At 43.9% G+C, this 21,870-nt stretch overlaps 2 protein-coding genes across 3 annotated transcripts in view; one reads left to right on the top strand and one right to left on the bottom strand.

The window, feature by feature from the left end:
* CCDC85C (coiled-coil domain containing 85C) overlaps window positions 1-5,527 on the top strand; it is a 97,493-nt gene extending 91,966 nt beyond the window's left edge. The window contains exons 5-6 of the mRNA XM_065749850.1: window positions 2,923-3,021; window positions 4,773-5,527. Of these exons, the coding sequence (XP_065605922.1) occupies window positions 2,923-3,021; window positions 4,773-4,862 (189 nt within the window). The 3' untranslated portion in view covers window positions 4,863-5,527. The remainder of the gene's footprint in view (window positions 1-2,922; window positions 3,022-4,772) is intronic.
* Window positions 5,528-8,394: 2,867 nt separating this feature from the next.
* On the bottom strand, window positions 8,395-21,855 carry CCNK (cyclin K). 2 transcript variants are annotated; one of them, XM_065750165.1, is made up of 11 exons: window positions 21,722-21,855; window positions 20,095-20,302; window positions 18,984-19,065; window positions 18,375-18,506; window positions 17,440-17,545; window positions 17,223-17,280; window positions 15,639-15,808; window positions 14,877-15,157; window positions 12,101-12,134; window positions 11,536-11,610; window positions 8,395-9,738 (listed from the first exon to the last, which is right to left on the bottom strand). In XM_065750165.1, exons 2-11 carry the CDS (start codon window positions 20,235-20,237, stop codon window positions 9,113-9,115), a joined length of 1,707 nt encoding a protein of 568 aa, XP_065606237.1. In that variant the 5' UTR covers window positions 20,238-20,302; window positions 21,722-21,855; the 3' UTR covers window positions 8,395-9,112. The 2 variants fall into 2 exon arrangements, with proteins under 2 accessions (XP_065606237.1, XP_065606228.1); XM_065750156.1 differs by having other exon boundaries at window positions 20,041-20,302.
* Between the last annotated feature and the right edge of the window lie 15 nt (window positions 21,856-21,870).

The following is a 21,870-nucleotide window of genomic DNA, read 5'->3' on the forward strand; positions in this document are numbered from 1 at the left end:
GCCACGTGCTGAAGAGAATCTCAGTGAAGAGCAAAAATCTGGGGGGTGGCATGAGCCTGGGGTATGCTTCTCTGCTGTTGGTTCCTGGGTTGAGACGTGGCAGAAATCAGAGGAAGATATCAAATCCAGTCTTTGAGTGGCAGCTGTTGCCTTTAGCTGAGCCAGAGTGAAGGCCCGGCTGCGGTACCCGGCAATGTAACCTGAGGAACATTGATCTGGGCCTTCCCACGCAGCTGATGTGGCACCAGGCAGGATTCAGGGATGGATCAGGCTGTGTCAGCACTCGTAGGCCTGTCCTTCTTCAAGAAGGACTGTGCTCTTTGGAGTGCATTGCTTCCCAGCACACCTCTCTGGGATAGACTTCTGAGTCTGCTGTTCTGGGCTTTGTAAATCCAAGAAGCGAACACATCTTGACAAAACACCCGTCAGGAGCGGGCTTGTGTCTGTTGTGAGGGATGGCTTCCAGGGTAAATGAGACATTCCCGCTGGAGCAAATGGGCTGCACCACCCCTTCACACCTCATGGTCTGGGGAATGCTATTTTATTTTAAATGAAAGTTTTAGAAAAACAGTTTATTTTTGTCCTCTGAGAGACTGCTGTGCCCCTAAGATTGATGATGTCCGGTGGAAGCGGGCGCTGGGGCTGATGTGATCTTTAACTGCGGTGAACCACAGCTGTCCTTGACACTTGCCCTGGCAGTGCTGAGCCACAGACAGCTTCACAGCACGGCGTCAGGGGCACGCTGACTCTGGTTGAGCAGGTTTGATGTGCCAGTCCAGCCGGATCAATAATTAATTCCCTCCTCTTTGGCTGCTCTCTCTGTCAGCACATGCTTTCTGCGTCCCTTTCGCCCTTCCTCTCCCCTTAAAAAGGATGCGGCTGTTCCCGATTCGGGTAAAGGTGTGTCGCAGGCCTGCTGGTTGAATGAGCTGGTGACTTTTGGAAGTAGGTTAAGGGCCTGAGGAGAATGACCTATTTTTGTACGTATCGCAGTTGGAGTGAGGCAGGATTGCTGTGCTGAGCCAGACCAGGGGATAATCTGCTCTCGGATCCCATTCCATAGAGCAGCTGGTGCTGTGCACCTCAGTAAGGAAACGGTCCTCACACCGCATCCATGGGTCCCTGGGAGACTTTCTGGATGCAGGAGCATTTCTGCACACAGATTCACCTGCGGTGGAGCGTGTGGGTGTGTGATGAGGAGGCAGAGACCACGAGCTGTGTGGTGATTGCAGGCTCTCCCCCACCCACTGAGGTGGCTGCAGTGTGAGGTATGTAGGTCAGCTCACACCCACAGAGCCCCTGCACTGCACCACGCCTGGCTCATGCAGAACTGCCTGAGTGTGAGCAGAGCTCCGGGCTGCCCCAGGGCTCTGTGCTGCCCCACAGGTGTACCTGTGGGTCAGCGTGCAGCTGCAGCCTGGGGCTGCCCATATTCCCTGTCAGCCAGGCTAGGTGGAGTCTGCAGAGCCCATGCACATTGGCACTGTGAGGCCTGGGGTGTCCATGCTGGAGCTAGAACGAGGAAAACTGGTTCTTGCTGGCCTGGAAGGTGCTGACAAAGCTAAAGGAGATGGTAGGCTGCAGGGCCTCCTCACACACTCCGTCTGCTGTGACCTGCATTGACTTTCCAATGTCCAGGGAGCCATGGCTGTGTCTCCTTGCAAGCCTTGGGCTCTTTGGGTCAGCCTGGCTGCCCTTCAGAGCTCAGTGAGAACTTTAGAGGGCTCCCAGCAGAGCTGCAGAAGCAGGCAGCCCTGGTAGCTGCCTATCAGAAGCTCTCTGGAAGATCTCAGATCCTCCCCCACACACTCCTCCATGCTGCTGCTGTGCTTTTGCTGCCACATTTCCTGTTTTTGCAGTGCTTTCCTCCTGTTACTATTGTGAGAAAAGCCCCATAGTCACTAGCAGGATGGAAAGGAAAGCCAGCCCCTCACTCCTCCAAAGCTGGTGGTGGCAGGATGCTGCAGGCACCTCTGTTCACCACACACCTCTGTAGGCATATCCCTTGTTCATTTGTCGCCGATTTGTGCCAGCAGGTTTTATCCTGTTGCTGTGGTTGCAGTCCTGGGTGTGGGAACATGTGGAGGGGATGCACTTTCATCCAGCAAATTGGAGAAAACGTCTTCAGAGGACAGCAGTCAGCATGCAGTCCTGGGGTGCTTCTTTCCCCTCATTTTCATCCCCTGTGCTTTCTGGCTGGATGTGGCTCGAAGAGGCAATGAGTGAGAGCTGCACATCATGTCAGGATCTCTGGGCACCAGGTCTCAGTGATAACAGCCAGCTCCTGCGTGCTGTCACCATGGGTCCCTGAGGGGTTCCCTGGAGAAACTAAATGGATAAAAAACAATTTTCAGCCAAAAGTGAGTGAAATTGACTCTGCACGTTTAAGATCTGAAAGTTCATGGCTGGTTGGAGACACGTGAGCTGAATGGTGCACGGTGCTCCATTATTCAGTGGCACAAACCTCTGCTTTCAGGTGGTTAAACTGTTAGACCTAAGAACTGTGGACTGACCACGGTTCCCCCCCCGTGTGAGAGAAATGGAAGGGAGTGGAGAAGCTCTGCTCCTGCAGAAGAGAGAATGAGAAAGCACGCCTTGCTGGGAGCCATGTGGTGCCTGGGGCTGTGGTGTCAGCTGCACCAGGCAAGCAGTGGAACATGAGTGAACTGTCAGGGCAGAAAGGGAGAGGATGGGGATCCTCAGCATGGTTTCACTCTCATCTTTGAGTCTCAAGGCTTTATGAATTATGCTAATTTAACTACTCATAAGCAACTTTACTCTGGTTGCCCTGCTGGAGCAGGAGCTTGGACCAGATGACCCCCAGACATCCATTCCTGTCTTAACCCTTCTGTGATGCTGAGATGTTGCTGAGGACACTCAACATTATATTCATTACAATACTTTGTAATATTTTTTTTCTAGGTCCTAGAGGTCCATGAAAATTTGGATAGGCAAATGCAGGACAACTATGAAGAAGACCTGAGTGAAAAGGAGAAGGCGATCGTTCGTGAAATGTGCAATGTAAGAATGCATGCAGGAGTTCTAGCGCTGTCTTTTGTGTTCTTTTGTTGTAAGCACGGGGAGCACTGGTCTGCATACAAACCCAGTTTGATATGAGAGCCACAGGCAGCAGAGGAGGGTTGGGCTCTGCTGATGGCTGCTTTGGGTGTCAGTAACCCGAATGCACCGAGCAGCCACTGCTCAGCAGATACTTCCCCCTCTGCTGCCTTAAAGGCAGTGACTTTCTGGCCAACCACGAGCCCTGCAGAGGGCTCTCCCTGGCTATGAGAGTCCTGTTTGCAGCTTACTCCAACTGTGCCTGCAGGGATTCCTTTTGGGCTGAGCAGCAATTGGTTGCTGCATTCAAAGCCGTGCAGCTTGAATGGCTTTGAGCCTAAACCATGAGACGTGACATCAGAGGGAGACTCTTCTTGTTTGAAACCACTGAGCAGCCTTACAGTGTGTGGGTTTCTTTTAGCACCGCTAACTGGTTTGGCAACCACACTGTAAACTGAGCTTACCCCATACTGTACAGGGAGCATTCATCCCCAAAGCCTGCTCTCTGTGTCTGCTGCTGGGCCACCACCCCCAGCTTCAAAGCACCTTGGCAGCGTTTTGGCTTTGAACAAAGATTTCTGCAGGAGCAGGGCTCGAGCTGCATGTCATGTGCAGAGGGGGATTTGCTGTCTGACAGTAGCAGCAGCTCCCGCAGCAGGGAGGGGAATGCTCACGAAGCCTTCTCTTTTAGAAGTCCGTGCCGGAGGTCAGCACGAGTGGCACTGTTTTGTAGCTCACAGCAGCAGAAAGGAGCCTAATCTTCCTTTTAAATTCTGAAATCGCTTGCAGTGGGGTCTTACAGAACTGCTGTGGTGACAAGACAGTGCTACAGCATTCGGAGGGATGGTACTGCTGTTGTATGTTGGTTTATGGCTACAATGGGAGGCAGAAAGAACAAAGACGGCACTTCCTTGCATGCAAACCGCAAGGAAAATGTTTAGTGGAAGAGAAAAATCACATCAATCCTCAAAGAGGTGTGAGCAACACGCATGCACCATACAGAGCTGAATCACTGCCACAATCCATGGCAAGGGCTGAGGTCCTTCACTTGAGCTGCTGGATCCCTGTAGGCAAAGCCAAGCATGGACTGAACGGGGTCTGATTTTTGGGATGTTTTCTCTGCTTAATGCCACATCTCCTCTTATCCGGGCAGAGGGAAGGGAAAGCATAGTAACTTCATGCTCACAAACAGCCTAATTTATAGCTGCCTCTCATCAGCTGCTTTTCCTGTACGTTTTATCTTGATGTAGACTCCAGACAGCTGTAAAGCACTTTGCAGTTTCGTGTTTTTTACAAGTAGCCCCACTCACCCCAGCGGTATCCAGGGCTAAAATGTGTGCTTTGAGAAAATCCTTTGTGAATAATTCTAACTACATCTCCTTTATTATCTTTTCTGCTCACGGTAACGTAATTTCAGTGAGCATGACAGGGCTGACCTACCATTGAACTTCGCTTCTGAACCTACTGTATTTGCTTTATGCTGTTACCCCAGGCAAAAATGGTTCTAATTTTGAGAGTCTAATTAGAAAAACACATCGATGGCTTCCCCGTGGAAAGTGGTGCATGGGGACCACCCGGTGGCCGTGCTGACAATTACAGCCTGGCTCTGGGAACTCACAGATCCTGATAGTAAGCTATGGCTGCTATGACGCACCACCAGCCTTTGATTTTTAATTCCTGATTTTCTCTCCCCACCCTCTATGCTTTCCTTACAGGTTGTCTGGCGAAAGCTGGGTGATGCTGCGAGCTCCAAGCCCTCCATCAGGCAACATCTGTCGGGAAACCAGTTCAAGGGGCCGTTGTAGGAGTGCTATCCCACGGGCTGGGAGTGATTCTGTGAAGCCTACGAGAGGCAGAGCTCACTGTTTGTGGCTGCCTGTTCTTTGGGAGTTGGGGTTGAGTTTTTTCAGGGTCTCCTTTTTTTTTTTTTTTTTTTTGGCTTTTTTTGTAACTGTCAATAGTGTAAATACGGCAGCTAAAGGCCTGATGTGCAGGCCGTGGTGCTCTGGAACTGGCGTTCAATGGGTAACCATCCAACGATACCAGACTTGCATCATTTGTATTGTAGTTCAAACCCACTTTGTTGTATGGTCTGTTTTTAGAATTAACTACCTTGAGAGCATTTTGAAGACGAACAAGAAGAACCCTTAACCCATGGAGAAGTCACAGTTTGTGTCACTCCTGCCCACCTGCTTGTCAGCGACTCGTAGCTAGGTTAGCAGCTCCAGGCAGCGCCTGGTGGGACAGTGTGAATCCCCCATCTTCATGCTGCCGGGCTCCTGAGCAGGTTTTTGGAAGAGCTCGTTGTGAACAATGAAAGAGAACCATTTTCACGTGGAGCACTGAGAGGTGAGCTGAAGCACTGGCCCCACTGCGTACGTTGTGCGGTGGTGCTCACCACGCAGGCGTAAGGAGGAGGCTGAGGCGCCGTGTGAGCTGTTAATGAACTGGTTTTCTTCAACAAATGAGATTTCTGCAGTTGTAATGTGAATGAACTGAATCACTTAGCCACGCACCAGTATTCCCTACACATATGGCAACACTTTTCCTGTAAAGCTTTTACTACTGAGTAATTCAGCAGAAACTGCCGTCCCAGCAGTGCTTATGGCTTTCGTGGTATCTTCAAGAGCAGCTCATCTTTCACGTGTGGAAGATTTGGGTATTTTTTTTTTAACGTTCTTGCTGGATCCCTCGCCTCTGTTGGTTACTGTGAGAGGTAACCCAACAACAACCATGCAGAGCTGATTAAAACTCAATAAACACAGCTGTCAGGTGAGGCTACTTCCTGCTACTGAAGCTTTATTTTTGTTAATGAACCAAAACAAGTGGGTTTTTTCTTCTTCCAATGGTTGTATATGAAACAACGGGACTTCTATTTTGTTATTGTGGAGTACCGCTCGTATAGCTGTTAGAATTGGAACCTCACCCCCTCTTTTCCAAGCTATCACTGCCCCAGTCCTTGTATTTCATTGTGTTCTTTCTCATTTCCCAATAGTCCAAGGAAGCTGAACTTGGTTCTTAGACTCATTTGTGTAAAATAATGTTAAAGACAGATACGTGTAAAGATCAAAGCCTCCTCTCCAAAAGCTGCGTCAGTTTTAGTGATGAGTTCAAAGATGTAATGACCTCAGACACTGTTACTTTTGTCTCATCCTCTGTAGGGCTGTCACAGCTGCAGATGGATGAGAGTGAGACAGGTTCTTCCTCTTAAATTTGCTCCACCAGCTGAGTCCTTGACTTGTGCTACTTGATGAATCTGGGGCACAGGTATACAGTAGCAAGAGGCCGGTGCTGCAAGAGAGGAAACATAATTGCTGCCATGGTATTAGTGTAGCTGTCTGGGCAGGGAATTTGTGGTGTCAGAGCCTAGATCTGTAACCCACCAAAATAGAGCCAGAATACAACCAACATTCATGCTAACCAATAACCCTCATTATTCAGTGCAGGAATTAAAGTAGAACAAAAAAAAAAAAAAATAAAATCAAGAACAAGAACCTTCCCCAGAGCACACATCCATGCCACACACCGTGAGCTTACTTCTCACTATTGCTCAGGCAGCAAATACTTGCTACTTTAACTCTAGTGATGTTTATACCCAGCATAGTTTTCAGGACTGTGTCTCCCCTTTGAGGTGTGCCATCAGCAGGAGCATCCTGAATTCCTCCTTCTTGCTTTGTGTTTTAACCTCCAGTTTCTGGTCACCTTTGATTACGTTTCTTTGTCCTGTAAAATTTGTGTCTTTTTGTACTGGAAAAGGCGATGCAAATGAGCTGCATCGTTCTCCCTTAGCACAGAATGAGTAACAGAGGGTTACTTTAGCTTCTATCTGCTTGAAAGCCCACTTTAATTTTGGTGGCATCTAATCTCTGGATTAAGCAGAGAATCTAAGCATATTGGGAACAAAGTTAAGTTTCGTCAGTGAATTTTAACTCAAACAACACAAACGTTGCCAGCACTTTCAGGGTGTTAATTGTGTTGATGACGTGCTTGCTATTTTAGGCCTATATTAAGACTACCGAGTCCTTTCAACGAGACAGGAGCTCTGCTCATCAGCTTACTGCCTGCCAGCCATGTAGCTCTCACTCAAGTATTCCCTGTATCACTTTGTACTTTAAGCAAAGCCTGTTTTGTTCCACCTGCAGAGCTCACCTCCAAGGGAAACGGTGCCGTGGTTGAGGCCCAGTAGTGCTGCAAAACCAAAAGAGCCCATTCCCAGGGAGCCAGTAGTCCAGCCTCTGCTACTCTTAGAGTGACAGTGGTTTTTGTGGTGATTCTGTTTGGCAGCATAGATTTCCAGTGCAAGATACGTGTTGAGTTTGCTGAACGTGAGAGTGCACAAAACATCAGGGTGTTAGGTGAGGATACTTAGGCTTGCTGCTCTTCGTACTGAACTCCATTTGAGCTATGAAGCATCTTCCCAGATGAAAGCGTCGCTCCATGACTTTGCAGGATGACTTGGATGCTAAACCTTCAGTTGTCTGAAAAGATGGATTGTCTGCACGTTTAAACTCCACGATGCACAAGTTTTCAGTTTGGAGGGGAGCCTCCCTTGAAATAGCGGCCGTTGAAGGTAACTTCCTCTGGCTGGAAGCCCCGGCTTCTGTGCTCCTGTAGCAAAGAAAGCATCCAGCAATTGCAAATGCACTTTGCTTGCTTAAGGGAAGTGAAAGGAATCCATGATGTTTGTTGGAGCAACTGAGATGCGGTGGTCAAAGCGGCTTCGGCGCCCTCGGACGCACTGCTGAGTACAGCCTCGTCTGAGGACGGCACGTTTCTATCCAAACAGGAGCTATTGGAACCAACCGGTGTTAAAGTGACCTTTTATCTTTTTAGAGACTGTGGGGGAAGAGTACTACTGATCTTTTTCCAACCGAGTGCATGACTGTAAAGTGATAAAATTGTATATTTTTCATAATGTGGGGAAAGTCTATTTGTGCTGCTTTAGAACTCAGTTTGGAGTTTGATTTCTGTTCAAGCCGTGATCTTACAGCCCTATTTTCTGTATATGAATTACACAGAACTGGAACAGTTGGCGCCTGCTGTTGTGTACATAGCGAAACTCTTTAGAGCTTAGCACGCGTTTTTACCCGTTACGGAACCACTCTGGCTTTTCTGGGGACGGAAAGTATTAGTACAGATTCTTTTGATAATAATGTGTGTAAAACATTCATCTGAAATATTTTAGTAAAAATGAAGTACGAGATTGATTGTGCTAGTGTATGCTTCCAGTCCAGTAAGGTAAAAGCCGCTGGTGTTCAATAAAGCGCTGAATGAGACTTGGGAGACGTTGGTGAGGCGGAGCGCCGCTCCATGCTGCGAGGAACACCAGGAACCCACTCAATTCAGAACCGGTTTTATTTGCGTGGATGTGAATGGGGTTAGTCCCGTTTATAACCAGGACGGACATCACAGCAGGTCGTTACATTCAGACTTTCACACTTAGAAAATATATATATTATGTACAGGAATTTGCAAATAGGTGTAAACGTAACAATACTTTAAGATACCACTACATTCCAAAACGAAAATATCAGCAAGGCGAACACCTCTAAACGATTCCAGTCAGTCAGCATTCAGAATCTCTCTTTAAATAAAGTAGCTTTTATGCTCGACATTGTGGTGTTTTTAATTATTACTAAAAATGAAGTTTCTTCTCATAGATGAAATTTCATGGTATCTGGCTATTCTGATACTCAAAAAATAGGCACTGATTTCTAGAAGGAAATTTACTTCTTACTGATATAATTGAGCCAATATGGCTGGTTAACATTTCTGCTAGTACAAAGTAATCCAGTGCTGGAATAACTCAGACAATTTAAACTTAAGACAAATGTATAAAGTTAGAATAGATACTGCAAAGCTCATTAAAATCTAGAAGCCTATATAACTCACCATAAACAAGACTGCAAACAGATCAGCTAAATTTTCCTTTCACCGTCTCATTTCTTCATCTAAATTATACAAATTCTCCTCCTCGTCTTTACAAAGTAGGTTTTGGCTATAGCTACTCCTGCCTACTCAGCATAAAGGGACATACCGTGCACATCACCTCATGCTATCTCATCCACGTAGCACGTCCGAGTCCTGCCACGGGAGGCATCCCGGGCGGAGGGATTGGAGGCGGCACGGGCGGCTGCCCGCCCGGGGGAACGGTGGGCGGGGGATAACTGGCTGGGGGCATTCCCAGCCCCGGAGGTGGGGGATGAGGTGGCACCGCGTGGGTCGGAGGCAGCCTGGGGGGGGGGAAATTAGGGTTGTATGTAGGTGGGGGAGGGTATCCAGGAGTAGGAGGTGGGATATTGGGAGGGGGGAACGATGCAGGAGGTGGGGGGGGAACCGGCGGCGGGGGGTTGGGGGGGTAGACGTGCGGGTGATAGGGGAGGTGAGTCGGCGGTCCGTAGGCCGGTGGCAAAGCTCCGTACGTCGGTCCTTCTGTTTTCATCATGGACTGAAGGCTTTGGTAACCCTCCCCTGACATGTAAGAATTCGTAGTAGACATCCCCGTGATGTAACTGGTGGGGGGCGGGGGCGGGGGCCGATGCGGCAGAGGTGGAGGTTGATGTACGGGGGCAGGATGAGCAGGGGGAGGGATCTGGACCTTGGGCATATCGACCGAGTCCACAGCAGTGGATTGCTCTGCTTCTCCCATTGAAACCGCGGCTGACAGAGGCGGCTTGCGCTCTGGAAGGGAAAATGTCATTTATGGTGGCGACACCTTCTTAACACATTTGTGTTTCCTTCCAGTTATTACGTCAAAAGAGCAACCAACCATTTCCTAAGCCTCTGAATGCCATATGGTACACGGTCAGACCCTGTTCTGTCATTAGGAAATAACTGAACTGCAGAACAAAGAACCAAGGTCAGTTTTTCCTTTCCCACTCTCAAACGCTCTCCTTTCTTCCTGCTCTTTTCATCTGAATGTTGTTCTACAACCAGCTGACTGGAAGGACAGAATCACAGCTGGCAGATTTTAAGACGTCCCGAGATCCGGGATACCAAAGATGTTCTGAGAAGAGCTTCCACCTTCTTTTGTCTATGCCTCCCCTTTCTGCCCTCTTATACTCTGGGAGGTGGCCTGGGATTGCTGTGCACTTGGCATGCCCCCCACGCTGTGAAGGCATGTACTGAGACAATACATGCTGAAGTCTCAAGTCTTTAAACAAAAAAAAAGCAAGTAAAAAATTGCTGGAGATTACTTAGAACATGAAATCTGCTCGGCCTTGCTCCACTGATTCATTTCAGGGGGCTCAATGTTTGACAGTCTGAAGGAGGCCACAAGAAGGTCAGATCCTTACAGAATTACACTCGGCCATTTCCACCACGAATGTGCTTTAAACAGACCTCAAATAAGAACATATTTCCCTTCTAATCTACAGTAAGATGACTAACCTAATGGCACCATCTCTGTAGGGTCACACAGTCTGTATTAAATTGCCCAAGCAACAAGGTTTGGGGCTTCTGACGTTCACCTTAAGTGTACATGTAATCACATCGCCCAGCTTGTTATTTAGAAAAAAAGAAGTTATGTAGAAGCAGACAATCGTTTCCAGTGACATCCAACAGCTAAACTGACAAAGCAAATCAAGATTTTGAGATTTCCAGATTGAGATTTGAGATCAGGATTTTGTCCTTTTATTCATTTGGTCAATAAATATTCTTAGCTTTCGACAGCTGTTTCCTCAGAGAACAGGCAAGAGCCTAAGGCTGCTACAGCATATCAGTGCTTATGCAGCGATGTGCCCACATAAACAAATGTTAAGAAGAAAATTTCAGATAGGAAAGGGAACGAGTTAGTTACTTGCCTAAAAAGGATCTACCTCATCTAAGCAGCCATCATTTTAACAGCAAAATGGCTTGCCAGGACAGCTGTGTAAGCAGACAATACGAGGTGGGCATGCTGGCTGTGGTACCTGCCATAACCAGGACTTGAACTCCTAAATTATAACAGGCAATAATTTCTCCTTTTCTCCAATGCCATTCTCGCTCTGGATTTAAGGTGTGCTTTCAAAATTCAACAATGGAAGGAAGGATGAATATGATCTTTGGAAGAATCCCTTTATTTTTAATTAGTTTTTAACAAATGGGGAAGAGATGTCCCTGCTATAATTCAGGGCATAGTTTTTCTCTCTTGTAGCTCTGTTAGACATGGCCCTCTTACAGCTACATTACAGACCATGCTCTGTAAAACATTTATGTAATATTCAAGGGTCAGTGGAAGGGTAGCTGATGTGTCAAGGCACTGGAAGCAAGTTTTTACAGCCCACAAAGGATGGTCTTATTTCCATCATAACTTTCTTGCTTCTACCTGAAAATGCCTACACTGCCAAAATGAAACTCACTCCTGTGCTTATCCACCTGACACATTCTCCTGCCAAGCTGCTTAATTGAGGCAACACATTCCCCCCCCCCCACCTCTACAACCCTATGAATGAAAGAATAACTTCAAGAGCAAATGTGTTTTAGAAAATGAAAGCTTACCTGGAGGTGGATGTGGAGGAGGTATCGGTGGATGTGAGGTTTCAATTTTGGGTATTTTTGATGGCGGTGGTGGTTCTGGAAAACATTTGGAAGTTCCTAATTAGCTGTGGCTCTGCACTATTTTCCAAAGCCCACACATATACCCATTCTAGCAGTTATCATCTGTCATACAACTCTATGCAACAGTGAAAGATACTTCTTACTGTTGGCCACGCCGACAACCAATTAAAAATGTCACTCGTTACCAGCAGAACACTTATTAGAGCAGGTATTAGAGAGACAGCAGCTTCAGTTATTTCAGGGTCCCAAGAGCTTGCTGAAGCACTGCTCCAGATGATGAATGCAGCTGTACGTCGGGAGCTGCAAAGTTTAGTGAGAAGACTTCTGAATGAAGTATGTAAGGGACACTGGGGCACACTTACATTGCATTCCTACAAGTTTTGCAGTTAGGAACATCTACTAACTATTTTCAGTGTGCACTTAAAGATGTGACATTTGTACTAAAATAGTGTAGGCTGCACTGTTTACATGAAATGGAAGGAATCAAATATTTGCATTTATTTACCTGCTGTCTTTGTTTCTTCTTTTGGAGAGACGGCCTGTGTAAATAAATTAAAAGAAAAAAGGTGGACACAACCACTGCAAAATACAAAGGATTTTGTAGTTCTAAAAAGCAAGCAAAACACGAAACAACTTGGTGGTTTTTTTTTTTTTTTTGTAGAATAAAAGTTAGAAGGGTACACAGTTTCTGAATGAATGGGTGTTTTTTCCAAGGGACTGTTAGCTCTCATGGTTCTACCTTCACCAACTGTTGCTCAGTTCCCAACATTTCCATTTCCTCAGGAACAATGCAATGGCACTGCACTCCAATCACAACAGTGAATTCCTCTTCATTCTGCCAAGCATTCTCGAGATTTCTGCTGTCCAAAGGTACCCGAGGACTGCTTAGGACTACTTGTACTGCTTTCACAGACACTCCCCTGTAGCCACCTTCTGGCTGCTTCCCCACTTTTTAAGGACAACCTTAGCCTCATGTCACTCAGTCTCACACCACAACCACAAGGATGGAACAAGAACTGCAGCCAAATACAAAACAGTTCATGGGACAGAAAGACAAAGTTTTAACTACACTTAAGCTAAAGAAAAAAACGAGGCAAGAAGCAACAAAACCAAAGCCTACCAAAATTTACATGACTTCCCTAAAAATGGGAATTGCTAAAATAGAGATGGGTTTTTTTTGTCCTTGTATTGCCCCGCAGTTTCTATTGCCCCAGCCATGATATTCCAGTGTTAACTTCACTGTTATTAGCGTGCTAATTGTTACTTACTACATCCCTAAGAAGATTAATCCACAAAATAATGGAACTGCTCATTCAGTGCTGTTTGTACAAGCATTAAAAGCATTCTCACTAACAATTTTTACTTAAATCAAACTGAATTTACCATCTATATCTAATGATCACGAGTATATTTTTAGTGTAATCAACTGAACACTCAAGTGCTCTTCAACACTAGAGATGCAGAGTATGTGCATATGCTTGAGGCAGCTAGCACGGGCTTGTAAGTCACGGGCCAATGCCTCAGCTGCTTGAAAATATCTTGGCTTGGTAAAAAGTAATGGTGTTCTAAGAGTTCATGGAGATGGAAAAATCTAGCCCCCAGGAATGAAGTGTATTTATATTCTAAACAAAGTGAAGGAGATGTCATGCAAAGCCCTATTTATAGAAGGAGGCAAACATTTTTAAAAAGGTTTATGGTTCACCCAACCGAAGTGTATTTTAGAAGCACCAAATAAATCATTCAAACGCATCTTGTTCTCCCAGACTGTTTCCTGGAGAAACGTTGAGTTCCTTTTTCTCACAAAACAGCAAAGTCCTGTAGTCACGCTTCACTGCATGCTTGTTCCAGATGTCTGCACTCTATCACACTCACCTTTTTATCTGCATGTTTATTCAGTTCCCTAATTATTATATGGTGGACCTCAACCTCTGACTTTAAGGGAAGTTAAGGGGCTCTGAGGGCTGGACCAGAGAGCACTGCTACAGAACAACAGATACTGCTCATGCTAAAGGCAACTGCTCTTGTCCCCTCATTAATTTTCATTAATCCATAGGATGGGGGTAATCAGTAGCACTGTAAATGAAGATTTTTAGAACTAGCAATCCTAAAAAATTTCAGTTGGGATGGAGACACAGAGAAATCCCAATCGTTTTCTATGGTTTCTAATGTGCCAAACTATCCTACACATTTTTGCTGAATAAAAGTAAGAAAAGAGTTCCCTGCCCAACAAACCAAGCAGAATTTGTGCTGACAGTAGACAACGCATGGAAACCAATACATATCATCTGTATGATATCATATCATGCTCTCTCAGTTTTCAAGCACTTGAACGTATTTAATCAGCTTTCTACCTGAACAACTCTAAAGCTAGTATTCAGTGCAACAACATTCAATTTCTTTATCTAGAAGTAGGCTATACCTTGTTATATTTAACTGGTATAACACCAAGGCTTTAGAAAATCACTTTTCCCTTTTTTAGGAGGCAGCTACCATGAAGATGTTTCACAAATCCAATTCATACAATCATAGAATTCCCAAGGATGGAAAAGGCCAGCAAGATCACCCAGTCGAACCCTCCACCAGCAGTTCTCTATTTCCACTTCTTGCTGCTTCTTTTTTTTTTTTCCCTCTTGACATCTGTTCTATTTTGAGCAAAGATTATTTAAAACAAGTTAGAGCTAAAGCTGTGAAAGTTGTACAAAACTTACTTCCTCAATAGACTTCTTTCAATCACTTTATTTCTGAAAACACTCCTCTTGCTATGAACAAGCAAAAATGTTTGAGTAACACTTCAGTTATCTTTTTCATAGCTTAGACACCAAAAGTGCAGCTAAATGTTTTTAAGCTTTGTTTGGAGTTGATGACTACAGAAAAGCAAATGGAGTACTTACAGTATTATTCTATTGGTTGTGACATTCCTTATTTTCAATCACGAGGTAGATGAAGTACAAAATAGAGACCTTCCCTTAATTAAGCTTGCTCAGTAACAACACAACTAATTCAGATGGCACAGAACCACGAACCTTAGTAGTTGATGCTGACTTACATGTCTGTCCACTTGGTTCTGCCTCAAGTGAAATGAGGATATGGTATGCCAAAACTGTCAAGACTGTTCTATGCTAACTTAATTGCCACATAACTAACAGAAGTCTACCATAAAAAATTAATGAAGAGGCTGATTCTTAAAGCAAACATCTGCTGCACAACACAGCCTCTAAATAAAAGTGACATCAAATGAGCTCAAAAATAAAATGCAAGTTGAAGTTCAATGTTAAACTTACTGCTGGTCTTTTAATCTGCCTAGGAGGACTTGGCTGGGGAGAAGGCTTTTTAGGTTGCTGTGTTTGTGTCTGCTGCTGCTGCTGCTGTTGTTGTGTTGACTGTTGTGACTCTTTTTGCTGCTGAGTCTGTGATTGCTCTGAACCCTGTGGCTGCTGTGATTGTTGTACTGTAGGTGTCTGAGGTGTAGACTGAAGAGATGGTGGCTGCTGTAGCTGATGAGTATGATGAGGCATCTGCTGTTTTCCCTGTGAGTACAGATCCAGGATCTGGTGACAGATGTCTTTAAAAAGAAAGAAAAATAAAACCGAATTATTATAGACTCACAATGTACAAATGTACACTTAACATTTCATCATCAACTAAGCTTTTTACTGAAAATAAACTTTGGTGACTGCAACCCTAGCACAATTTGCTAGAAATGAGGTTGCATTAGTTCCAGTGCTCACAGAACTGCTTATTTAAAAATGTGGAGAAAAGGAATAATAACTAAAAACAAACACCCACACCAAAACAACACATCATAGATTAACAGCTAATTAGCTGTGTTATAAACTGAACAAATTAAATAATTAGTAAAGCAAATACTAATCAGAAGCCAAAGCATGATAACCAAACTAAAATCGTCATTTAAAAGTTCAGTTAAAAATCTAGTTAGGACATAACATTAAAGGCCCATAAAGAAAGCAATCTGCATTTGCTCATGATCTAGATCACACACTGAAAAGAAATACTCCTCTCGTTTTGGCAAGCGTTTGTCATACCTTCCAGAACATCAACAGGAACATCCTGGACAAACTGCTCCCACCATCGTCTGTACATTGGTTTTGATGTCCACTCCTGTATTTCAAACTTACACAGGCGGCCTGCTAAGTACATAACTGCAACAGCAATGATCTCAGGCTCCCACTGCAGTGACAGAGTAGTGCAGAGACTGGCACAGAAAAAACAAACAGAACTGGAATGTACGACAGCCATAGCTAACGGTATCAAGTCCCACCACACTTGAACATCCCTGACAAATTCAATGGAGAAACCTAGAAACAGCCACCTAAGAGCAATGAGTTTACAAATCCAAGCTGCTCCTGCTCTATGCTGTCTTTTACCACAGCAATTTCAGACATACATAATACAAAGAGCAGATGCTCGCAGAAGCACTGCACCACACTCTGCTGAGTTTGGAGTTCAAAAACTGAAAAACTAACACTACACAGGAGTGGAACAGGCAGCATTACGTGCATGGCAGGCAGTCAGCTTGCAGAGCAGTCTCACCTGTAGTGTTAACTAAACAGAGTATTCATGTTCATTGCTACTGTCACTGATTTTCACTGGTTAAGGATCAATGCTCAAATTGGATTTTAGATTTTTCCAAACGTTTCTCCAGAAAACTAAAAATACTAAAAAAATAGAACAGCTGGCATGAAATTGTGAGGCAATCTGTCAAGCAAGCAGGACGGATGTTTTCAAACCATACAAACTCTAAGAGGTTATCTCCTGAATAGCCTTTGTCAAAGCTAATGCTAAACTAACTGATAATATTAGATAGTAACTGAGTACATTCATGTCATAATCAAAGCCACTGCTTTTTAATACTAAATTACAAATTTCTGTTTCTTTTTTCTCCCCCATAGGAACTAGCCAGCTAAGTTCCTGCCAGTTCACTCATCTATTCATTACTATCTCCTTAAATGCACCAAAATAGTATCCTACACAGCAGTTTAAAGCAATTTTCTCTCCAGTAGGCTACAGATGACTGAAAGCTAGTGGGATAATTAAGAATTTATAAACTCCACATAATCCCAAGTAGGTTAGTACACAAAACTTGGGAGAATATAGCTGGCACCCTCTGTTTTGCAATCCAGTAGTGTATTTGGGCTCACAGGATCTTTGGAGTGGGAAGGCACTCTTAAACGCCATCTAGCCCAACTCCCCTGCAGTGAACAGAACAGGCAGGCTGGGCAAGAAGCCAGATTCTGCTATGATCTGTGTTCATCTTTTCAATAAACATCTTTTCTTTTTTTCCTCTCCTCTCCTCTCCTCCCGTCTCCTCTCGTCCCGTCTCCTCTCCTCTCCTCTCTCCTCCCCTCCTTTACTGTAACATTAAATCATTCCCATAAAATGTCAAAGTTTCAATGGACTGTTTCTGCAGTTGTCCTAGATGCTCTGCTCAATGAAACTACCATTGTAAATAAGTAAAAAATACCTACATCAAGAAATAACTCAGCTGCCCTCGTTGTGATCAGAAAATATATAATAAGCAAAGAAACAGACAAGAAATACCTAAACAGAGAATAAAGTAACCAACAGTAACTATTAAACTTTCAAAATGTTCCCCGGTTCTATCTCACCTGTCATTGACAAATGTCCATGCCATTTGAACCAGCTTTTGAATTTTATTTTTGTCTCCTGAAAGACAACCAGAAGAAGTAAAAAAATTATAAATAATAATAAATAAATTTATCAGAAAAGAAAATAGTTTGGAAAATAACACATTTGCACTATTAATGTAAGTACAGTGTCAGAAATGAAGAACAGGCAGCACTTGCTCACCCTGTAGCATTTTACCTTTGAGTTGTTTAGCATACTTGAGAAGGAACTGGTATGGATGTTCCACTTGCAAATCAAACTTTATTGTTTGTAGTAAGATTCTTTCAAGGACCATCACTTCTTCCTACAACATGCAACAAAGTAACCACAATATTATTCCCTCTTTTACTCACAAATATTTTATGCTGGTATAAAGTATGACTACAGAGCATCTCTATACAAACACGTTTGTGTGCTTTTGCTTGATCAGGGTTTGTCTCCAAGGATAACAGAAACCTTTCCAACTTAAACACTCCTTCAAACCCAAATACCTTTTCTTCATATTTACTTGGGGCAGAAGGGCAGAAGTAGAGTTTTAAATTCCTTTTCCTACATGGAACACAGAACTGAAATAGATATGGCATAAAACTGCCCAATATTCAAAACCAAAAGAAAAAGGTAAACTTCCACCATATCTCCCTCGTTTAAGATGTTCCCCGCATTTACAATACACCATTTGCAACAATTTTGAGAGAAGCTTGGTTTGCTAAGCTAAGTATTCTAAACAGGAACCTTAATGCATTTGAGATGATGCTCTCGTATTTGACTTGAGATTTGCAATCAGTTCTTTCCTAAAACCATGTTTAGCTTTCCCAGTGTAATTATGTCCTGACACCATTTCTAGCTCTGAGCACAACTCCAGATTTATTTTAAATCGCAGAATAACACCAATTCACGTGAAATCAAATATAATCTTTTTATATCAACATCTACTGCAGTAGTCTTCACTTGTATTAGCAAGAACTACCTCTATTAGCAAGAATGATTTTCATTATTACTACTTTACCCAATAGAGACACAAATGCATGCTGAACATGACACCTGGAACAACTGAAAACCAACCAGTGTTTTAAGGCGTATCATGTTGCTGGGAACAATGGGATAAAAACAAGCTCATCGTGAGTATTTTTTACCTTTGGATCATCTCCAAATTGTCCAAACTGTACATCATTTAGCAAGCTACGGGCTGTTTTAATTATGTCTTTACATTTCTTAGGTGTTTCTTCAACTTTTCCTGCCAGGAAGAGACAGCAGGCTCCTGTCACCTAAAAAACAAAAGTGCTTTCAAAGAGTTGTCTGCATAATCAATACAGTACAGTATTATTAAAGCACTGTCAGTTTCCAATAACAGATATGTGGTAAGTTTCCCAGAAAAGATTTAATAAGCATATTACTTTCTAATATTATAATATATATATAATATTCTAATAATCTAATATTATTGTAGAGCTAATTTAAGCTTTTCATTCTCAAAGAAAAACACAGAATTTGGAGTACTGCCTATTTATGGAACATTACTTCTTGGTTAGAGACCCAAAGCAGAATTTGTCTTGTTTCAGCAGTGCCAGTAAAGCATCAGCAAGACATTACCAAAATTCCAACCACAAAATATGTGTGAACAAGCAGGAGCTGTTGTGACTACAAGATTAAAAGTTCATCCTGACTTGTGGCTTGTAGTCATTTCAGACAGACAATCCTTCACACAGTCAGAGTACTATGTAATCAATATCATAAATACTTACATATCTTGGGAACTGTTTGAATGAATGAAACATATAAAACCGATGGAAATAAATTATTCCTGTTGCTAGAGTATCATAGTGTCTGTAATGTAGGATAAGGAACTTCAAGCAACTCATAGAACAAATATAAAACCAAACATACACAACAGAAAAGATACACTCTGATGCATCAAGTATCACAAGAAACTGTCCATTCAGTGACTGGCTAAAGAACACTGCAATTAAAAGCCACAACCCCGCTTAGAACTGTGTAAATTCAGTCCAGATGCAGTTGATACCTAAAGCATTTATTGAAAGTAAGAAAAAAATCCGTATTACAACCATGCAGTCATCTGCACGAAAGACCCACCCGCCTCAAAAAAGGTCAAAAGCAGACGCAGATACAAACAGGAACAAAAGTATCACTTTGTGTGAGTGTCACTTCACGTGAAAATGTTACTGCAGAAAATAGTTACTAAATATTCATACCTACAAATACAACTTCAATCTCAACAGGCTCCCTACTCTGCCAGAAGAAATGTAAAATTTAACTTCATCCAGATTTATTGAACAAAGAATTCATTAAATTAAAAGAAGTAACAGGAATACAGGAATCAAAAAGTGGTATCCATGAGAGTGAGACAATGGGGAGAAATAACTAACGTGTACAATGTTGTAAATCCCAACCTATAGGAAAAAAAATGGGGAGAAAGGCGATGGATCACAGGTTAGAATCTGCAAAGGTAAAATCTATATGTATAAAAATGAACACAGAATTCAAAGTTTGAGAAATCTTGTTTTCTCAATTTGTTGCAATTTGTTGCTGTAAGAGACCATATCTGGTAACTGTCAGAATATCCATAATGGACAAGACTGTGCTCCCTTGCTTCTCTATTGCCAAAAGGGTTCAGACACCTTGATTATCATGAATGGCTAAAACTGTGGAATAACACTCAAAGAGATTTTGATTCACAACGAAGAAACATTTGAACAACTAACTACACCTAGTCTGCAGTATTTCATTCTTAAAACTCCCTTTCCTCGACACCTTTCACTCGATCAGGAGTTTGAAGGATACAGCCCTAAACGCGTTCCCACGTCAAATATGAACCTGGCACCCTCCCTGCGGTACCGTGCCTCGGTGGCTGGATCAAGCCCTTCAAGCTGTGAAGGTGTATGTGCCAAATCTTTCTTATCCCAGTACCAACATGGCTTTGTATGGTCCAGATTTGCCAAGTTTACAGAAGGGCTGGAATTTTCTTTATTCTCCTTCATTTATTAAAACAGAACTGTTCTTGCTTGATAAGTTTTCAGAAGTTTCTGGGTAGCAGCTTCAGAACCTTTAAGAAAAGCAAAAAGAATTTATTTTAAGATGGAGGGGACTCTTTTTCCATGCTTAAACATAAGTAGTATTTAACAGTGTTCTCATTTTCCCCACATATTGTAAATCCAAATTAAAGACTAGACACAGAGATGATTATTTTTGCTATTCTTTGACGGAGAAACTTCAACAATGTTTTATCAAAGGTACCAGCTACTTTTCTGTAGAACAACTTTAAATTATTTTATCCACAAAACAAGAAAAATACCAAACAATTTAGTGATGGTAGCAGTAAGATTTGAGCAACTGAGAGAGGGAGAGGAAATCAGATCACTCTTCATAACAAGGACACATGCATTAGTCAGCGTGAAAGGCAATTGAAATACCCAGTGGATCTCTTGAGAACGTTACAACACTTGGCTATAACCTTCCTTGAGTGATCTGCACTTGAGTTACTTGAAGAAAAAACAGTACAGGTTCATGTTTCTTCACATATGAAGATCAAGACAATTGGCATTAAGTCTGTATGGTAATGTGCCACCTAAAATCAATCGCAAATTACAGTCAGAGTGTGTTGATCAGCACTTCATGTATGCATACAGACAGCACAAAGCTCTGCAGTTGTGACTGGTGTTCAGCCCTTCCATAATTTATAGAGGAAAGGGAGACTGCATGGGTGCCCTTATTTTGTTCTGGTATGAGTCTCTTTTTACTATAATTCAATAATCTACAGATACCGTGCCCAAATTACCATGCACGTGGTCACTGGCAAAGGCCTCCACTGACAAATGCCCATTAAAATCTGATACAACAGATTTCCTCCAAGCAAAACAGTCAGAGGAAGATGCAGGTTAAAATCCTGTTAAAATCAGATGATTTTCCAGATGTTTCCATTGTGCAAACGGATGACAGGACCAATGAACGACCAGAGAAAAAGAAGAAAAAAAAACAAAACACAAAGCCAAAACAACAGTCTTTCAGTCTCAATCTGGAAAAGTTTATCGGAAAGAAGGAGTTTGTTCTGAAGGTCCTCCCCGTCTCCTCGTGCCGCTGACAGAGCCGTCAAACTGCTGTCATACACACACAGGCTCGCACCTCACTCACCCCAAGCTGACGGCTCTGCGGCCGTTACAGTTCCTCCTCACGCGTGACCGCGACTCTTAATGAGCTCTTTAACGAGCCGGGCCCGCTTCTGTCAGAGACCAAGGCGCTTCCGCGTGCACAGCCCGAAACACTTCCGAGCGCACCGCCCCCCCGTGCACCCTCACCCACCTCGGGGCGCCCCAAAGCCGCAGCCCCCGGCCCCGCCGGCCCCGCCGAGCCCTCAGATCTCCCCTCACGTCCCCCTCACACCCCTCCTCGGGGAGCGGCCTTCTCACCCGGCTCCCCCGCACGGAGCGGCTCCCGGTGCCCGCGTTATGTCCCCACCGTCCTGTACCTCAGGACCGGACTCCCGCCCGCCGTGAGCCCACGAGGTTCACTCACAGGCCTCGCGCGGGACAGCGGAGCGGTGCGGAGCGTAGAGCCTCTAACGACAGCGCGGCCCCCGCGCTCTGCGCGCCGCCATCTTGGGAAGCAGGCCAGGCC

The sequence above is a fragment of the Cyrtonyx montezumae genome, unplaced genomic scaffold (genome assembly GCF_038088225.1).
Source record: "Cyrtonyx montezumae isolate F1298 unplaced genomic scaffold, pur_monq_1.0 scaffold_10, whole genome shotgun sequence".
Classification (NCBI taxonomy): domain Eukaryota; kingdom Metazoa; phylum Chordata; class Aves; order Galliformes; family Odontophoridae; genus Cyrtonyx; species Cyrtonyx montezumae.